The sequence below is a fragment of the Sorghum bicolor genome, chromosome 2 (genome assembly GCF_000003195.3).
Source record: "Sorghum bicolor cultivar BTx623 chromosome 2, Sorghum_bicolor_NCBIv3, whole genome shotgun sequence".
Lineage (NCBI taxonomy): Eukaryota > Viridiplantae > Streptophyta > Magnoliopsida > Poales > Poaceae > Sorghum > Sorghum bicolor.
The window spans coordinates 57,742,373-57,748,847 of record NC_012871.2 but is presented as its reverse complement, the minus strand read 5'-3'; the positions used below and the strand labels follow the sequence as shown (position 1 = coordinate 57,748,847).

The window sequence follows — 6,475 nt, the reverse complement described above, 5'->3', positions numbered from 1 at the left end:
CAACAATAAATTCTGCATTTTGGATGTAACTAAACATGACTTTGGAAATTTTGGTATTTTTGTATTTCATCACTCTAAAGTAGTTGTCATTTTGTATTTTGAATTCTACGGCGGAACTAAACACCCCCTAAACAAGGCCTTAACAAAATTTCTGCTCTTCTCTGTGAATCTTTGTAGATTCAGATCAACTTATTAAAGTGTCAACTGATTGATTACCTGGTAGGCTGGAACCCATTTCTGACGCGTTCACTCCCGATTAATCAACGCGTCCACACGCACTTCCGCGCTAAAGCCGAACCACTACACTCTGGAATGCTCCCTCGCTAACGGTCGCGAGGGGCATTCCCGTCCTTCTGCTGCCCCGCAAACCCCCAAAATTTCAAAACCCCGCACTCGAGAGCGGGCGTCTCCATTCCCCATTCGATCCCTCCTCGATTCGATCCATCTTGCGCCGCCCCCGACGACGAGGACGCCCGCGGAGCCATAGAACCAGCCATGCGACGGGACGACGCCGGCGGCGGAACCGGGTTCCACGACTTGTTTGACTCGGTGCGTCGCTCCATCTCCTTCCGGCCCACCGCCGCCGCCGCCGCCCCGGAAGCCCCCGCGGGCCCATGCGGCGCGGGGGCCGGGGGGATCGGCGTGCGGATCAGCTCTTGCCTCCGGAAGTCGCGGGGGATGGGGCTGCTAGGTCTCATCACCAAAAGCCCCTCGCCGCCACGCCGTATGCTGCCGCCTGTGCCCGACGAGTCGGGCGGTGGCAGCGGAGGAGGGAGTGGGGGCGAAGGCGGAGGTGGAGGTGGAGAGGAGAACCCGCCGATCCGGTGGCGGAAGGGGGAGCTCATCGGGGCCGGTGCGTTCGGGCAGGTCTACCTCGGGATGAACCTGGACTCGGGCGAGCTCCTCGCTGTCAAACAGGTGAGGGGGTTCGGCGCGCGGGACTATTATGTATTTACCGTTTAAAGTTTTGGTGGCATTCGGATCAGTGACTTGCTCCTGTGACTCATTGCAGGTTTTGATCGGCAGGAGCAACGCGACAAGGGAGAAGGCCCAAGTGAGTAGCACTTTTGTTACTCTGCCAGGGAATTAGAGTCTTGATGAGGCTTTTGTGAGTTTTCTGATACGATGTGCCTTTTGTGCTTAGGCTCATATTAAAGAGCTTGAAGAAGAAGTGAAGCTGCTCAAGAACCTGTCTCACCCCAACATCGTTGTGAGTGGATGCAATTTTTTGCTTTCATTAAGTAATTGCTAAGTTGTTGTTTGATTTACTCTGTTTGGTCGAAAAGAGGTATCTTGGGACTGTTCGGGAGGAAGATACGCTAAACATTTTGCTGGAATTTGTCCCTGGAGGGTCTATTCAGTCACTTTTGGGGAAGCTCGGTTCATTCCCAGAGCCTGTAAGTAGTCATCAAACTGTCTGAATTGCAATCCTGGTGAGTTCATAGTGGAAGAGGAACTTATCCATTATATCTGTTGATCAGGTCATTAAGAAATACACTAAGCAAATTTTGCAAGGATTGGAGTATCTGCATAGCAATGCAATAATACATAGAGATATAAAGGTATGTATGCTGATGTCTTAATACATATAATGGCAGATCTTTGGCCTTGCTTGTTCAGTTGCAATGCTTATTCTAATGAACCTGGAAATTTGCCAAATTTCAGGGTGCAAACATTCTTGTTGATAATAAAGGTTGCATCAAGCTTGCTGATTTTGGGGCATCTAAGCAAGTGGCAAAGTTGGTAAGATCAAAATAATATGCTCAGTGTGCTTTTAAGGTCAAGTGTAATCGAGGAAAGTTGCAAACTTGGGCAATAAGACTGGGTTAGTCAGAAGGGCAACTTAGAGTATTCCATCTGATCAATAATGAAAGTGCAAATCACATGCAAGCTAGCTTCAGGGTGTCACCTGTTATTTTTCCCCTTTGCCAAACTAGTTGCAATCAAATACAGTAGAGATGAAAACATGTGTTTGGAGGGGAAAAGGTATACCCAGTGCTAAAAGCTCCTGACAAGTGAGGAGGGGAAAGATGAAGCAAGCATGGAAATTCGAGAATACTGTAGGACGTAACAATCTCATGGAACCATATGACTGTAGGCCTGTAGCAAGGCCCAGAAAACAAAGTGTGGATGCTCATAACTTCTATTCTTGTAGTTGCAATGCCGAGGCTCCAGATTTCATCTCTAGCCTTCCCTGAACTTGGTTGTGACAAAAGTGCTTCTTGTTGTTATTAATTTATTATCAGTGGCAATGTTAAATTACTGAAAATAGGCAGTCAGGTTTGCTGCTGATGTGGTATATTTTCAAAATAGCAAATGATACCCATCTGATCATCATATTTCTACTTGTCTTCTGGCCACAATTATGCCCTCTGGTGTAGTAGTTTGTCACAACAATTAGTATTTGCCAATACTCATCCTCACTTCTCGTATCATTTGTGTATTAACATGATTTCCTGCTGCATCTTTTTTATTTGAAGATATGATGGCCACTATGTTTTTTTCTCAAGGTATTCCTAATTTCCTATGTCAATGCACTTACAACGATATGCCATTCTTTGTCAGGCTACTGTGACAGCAGCCAAAACAATGAAAGGCACACCGTATTGGATGGCACCTGAAGTCATTGTTGGGAGTGGGCATAGCTTGTATGTCTAGAAACTCTTCCACTACCTTGTTTATCGCTTTTCCAGATTTAAATAAGGCGTATTTTTTGTTTTGCTACAATGATATATCAGCAATAGTATCTTATTTAGAATTAAGAATGTTCAGGCCTCACTTATATCTTGGAAACATAATACATTTTCTGTAAAGAAAGTCATCAAGCTGATTTGAAAATATGCTACTATCAGTACTACTTTAAGTTATGTGTTATTTATAGTTTTCCAGGACAGAATAAAAACATTGCTGGTAAGGATTATATATGTTAATGTCCTGCCTGAACTACATGGATTGTCCCAGTACGAGTTGAATATCACTTCCAATCAAATTTGCTAAATGACTAGTTATGCGACTTCTATTGTCCAAATACAGAAAAGTGGCAGGAAACAGCAACAGTATTATTAATTTAAGACTTATCAGTCCCCTACTGTTTTGATTCATTGTCACAGATGTATGACCTTTACCAAGGAAGAAAGTAATGTGCTGTAATTTGAAATAGAAAACTACTTCAGAATCATTTGTTTTATTTTTCTCTTATTTGGCCCGCCCACCCTCACTATTCCATTCTCTCAGCTCTGCGGATATATGGAGTGTAGGGTGCACAGTAATTGAAATGGCCACCGGCAAACCACCATGGAGCCAGCAGTATCAAGAGGTAAGTTACATCACATAAACCCTAAGAAAATTCAAGAAAACTCTTATCATGCACTAAGATTTTTTTTCAGGTTGCTCTTCTATTTCATGTTGGAACCACAAAGTCGCATCCACCTATACCTGAACATCTATCACCAGAGGCCAAAGATTTTCTGCTGAAGTGCCTGCAGAAGTATGCCTATTACTGTTATACCTTTCACTTAACTAATATCTCCTCCAAAAGTATTTGGAAACTTCCTGCAAATGAATACCCAATTTTCTAATGTTTTGTCTGGTACCTTGATTCTCTTATCTTTTAGGGAACCAGAGCTGAGGTCTACTGCACCGGACTTATTAAGGGTATATTTGCACCAATTCTGAATCATAGCAAGTTTATGCTGATTGTGCCTGGTAATTTTAACTTCTTGAAACAATTTTTTTGCAGCATCCTTTTGTCACTGGAAAATTGGATGACCTGCAGCCACTCAATCATGCTGCAGACAAGGTTTGATATAGCATGTCTGATGTTGCTTCCTTCTCTTTTTCTGGACTTCCATTCACTTTTGTAACTTAATAACTTCATCTAAACAATGACACAGGACTCTTGTAATGAGATTCCTGCAGATGATATGCCAAATGGCTTGTAAGTGAACTCTGTATTTCATGTGCTCACTTGATTCTTCACCATCTATTCTTTTTTTTTTTTGCATCTGTAGCTTTAAGAATTATTTAACTGCTTCCAGGGGTTTGAATCATTCTTCCAACTGGTCCACTATGAACTCCAATAAATCATCAAAAATCAAGCCTTTATGGGAGGGTAGCTGTGATGATGATGTCATGTGTGAGTTTGCTGACAAGGATGACTATGCAGCAGTTGGATCTGTAAGAATTTTTCTCCAACCATTGGCCTTTCAAAGTATTGCTTCAACATTTGTTGTGATGTGCATATGGAGTCTTTTTTTTTCCCCCACTGCCTTCCTGTATGCTTTTTTGTTGTAAAAACCACCCCACTGTACAACTGCTAATGTAGTCTTTATTAAAGCTAGCTTCTTCTAAAAGTACAATCATGAGATTTTTAAGAGCTTCCACTGTCACAGATGCAAAACTTAAGCATGGTCACATTGGTTTTTTGTTTGCAAAATTTCTTCACCATGCATGATGAGTAAGCACAATCAAAGCACCAGAAAAACTTGACTGCACAAGCATTGATCATGGTGGCTCCATGTTGGCAAAAAGCCAAAAACAGCCAAAATTGCTACACACATGTATAGTAGGGTGTTTTTTTGTGACGAAGTGAACTAGGGGGTGGGCATTTGCAACAAAATATCTTATGGGGTAGTATCTCAAAATACAAATGGGCTGGTTTTGGGAATTTTCCATAATTTTGCTGTGAATCAACTATGTTACATCCTTGTTGACTTTCCACACTGTCAATTCCAGAGCTATAATCCTATGTCAGAACCATTTGATGACTGGGAAAACAAGTTTGACATAAGCCCAGAGCAAAATTCTCATCAACCAATGGAATTTGGTGAATTGGCCAAACATGCTGAAAGCAGCATAACTGAGAATGATTTTACGTTCCCTGTTGAGGGAAGTTGCGAAGATGATGATGTACTTACAGAGTCAAAAATAAAGGCATTTCTTGAGGAGAAGGTAATTATTAGTATTTATTAGATTGCACAAATTCAGCTGTAGATTGCACAAATTCAGTTGTTCACAGCTAGTGCTTAAATGCTGTTTGCCGATTTTCTTGGCAGGCCCTTGACCTGAAAAAGCTACAAACACCTTTGTATGAGGAGTTCTACAACACTGTGCATGGAGGGAGCTGTCAGGGAGCTGATCAAACTCCCAAGGGAAAACTCCCAATTAGTCCAAAATTGCCCCCTCGAGGAAAGTCACCTCCAAGTAAGACATGTGGAGGTGCATGCGATACTTTGACTAACACAGCTCCCGAGAGCTGCAGCAAGCAATTTCCAAGAAGTAGTGTGGTGGAGAGCAGCCGAATTTTGAGAGAAATTGCTTCTCCTCAACTCAATGAGTTTGTGGATAAACTCCATCTTGATGCCCAAGATAGCCCAAGGTTTGTTTGCTATGCCATTGTTTTGGAACTGAAAGTTTATTCCGCAAAATCCTGACCAATACTGAAGCTAGTCTCTCGTTTATTTTGTGCCAAGGCTGTGCATGATCTAATTGGAAGTATTTCTGTTAACAGCATCAGCTTCACCGAAAGGCAGAGGAAGTGGAAAGAAGAGCTGGACCAGGAACTTGAGCGGGAGAGAGGTAAACAGAAGTTTTCATTATCTATGCACTATTGATAATTCTCCACCAATGCTGATACAAAAAGTTATTATATGAATTCTCCTACAGTGATGAGATTAGCTGGCTGTGGTAAAACACCATCTCCGAATAGAGGTTCCAACGTGAAAAAGGAGTGTCATGCTGACCATTGAACAGACAGCAGCATTCATCATCTCTTTATTTCATCCCACAGAAGACACAACAGCTGAATAGTAACTACACAGTGCCAGAGATTGGCGGCAACAGCAGTACAGCCTGCAGCGCCTTACCATTCGCGGTATTAGCCAAGCTATGACTGCAGAACCATCTTGTACAAGTGGCAAATTTACGTTGAAGTGGACTGGTACAGGGGGCACTCATCACGCTCATATCAGGATCATTGTCGCTGCTGCCTAGAGGCCGTCGTGGTGACAGTTTCCTGATTTTAACTTTTAAGGCCACATTTATCATTCTTTTTGATGCAGTGCTGTAAGTCCGGCTTCGGTTATATATGGTTTATATTGAGAAAAAAGTGTTGTAAAAATTTTTGTGTTTGTAAGCCCAAGATTGGCGTGGGGCTTGGTTTTGTATGGAGCTTCTTTTGTGAAAGTGTGTAATAAGATAGCAATGTGAGTTACGGGTCATTCTGCATTTCTGCTTGCTGAATGAATCTGAGCTTTTCGGAAGCTACAACTGATCTTCTGCAGTTAATATTTGCCATCAAATCGCGAATCTTGCGCCTGTACGGCTGTACAGTTACTGTACTGAGGCTGCTGATGTTCCTGTTTCTTATCCCGTTGCTTCGCTCTACAAGCTGTGTTGAAAGATTGGATCCCTTATATCATTCTGTTCATGCTGGTTACGATTTAAGGTCTTACCTTCTTTTTTTTAATCTTCATTG

The 6,475-nt window shown here is 42.4% G+C and overlaps 1 protein-coding gene across 1 annotated transcript; it reads left to right on the top strand.

Moving 5' to 3' along the window:
• LOC8056210 (mitogen-activated protein kinase kinase kinase NPK1) lies at positions 294-6,306 on the top strand. The gene is made up of 17 exons (XM_002462280.2): positions 294-918; positions 1,013-1,054; positions 1,145-1,210; positions 1,287-1,397; positions 1,482-1,562; positions 1,666-1,743; positions 2,566-2,648; positions 3,235-3,316; positions 3,387-3,487; positions 3,615-3,654; positions 3,740-3,799; positions 3,894-3,937; positions 4,038-4,176; positions 4,735-4,950; positions 5,055-5,377; positions 5,510-5,577; positions 5,665-6,306. Exons 1-17 carry the CDS (start codon positions 496-498, stop codon positions 5,745-5,747), a joined length of 2,040 nt encoding a protein of 679 aa, XP_002462325.1. The 5' UTR covers positions 294-495; the 3' UTR covers positions 5,748-6,306.

Excerpts from the sequence above, each read along its gene's own strand:
- LOC8056210 (XM_002462280.2), top strand. The coding sequence starts at position 496 with ATGCGACGGGACGACGCCGGCGGCGGAACCGGGTTCCACGACTTGTTT. Across the intron at positions 4,177-4,734 it reads ACTATGCAGCAGTTGGATCT|AGCTATAATCCTATGTCAGA; the intron begins GTAAGAATTTTT and ends TGTCAATTCCAG. Across the intron at positions 4,951-5,054 it reads AGGCATTTCTTGAGGAGAAG|GCCCTTGACCTGAAAAAGCT; the intron begins GTAATTATTAGT and ends TTTTCTTGGCAG.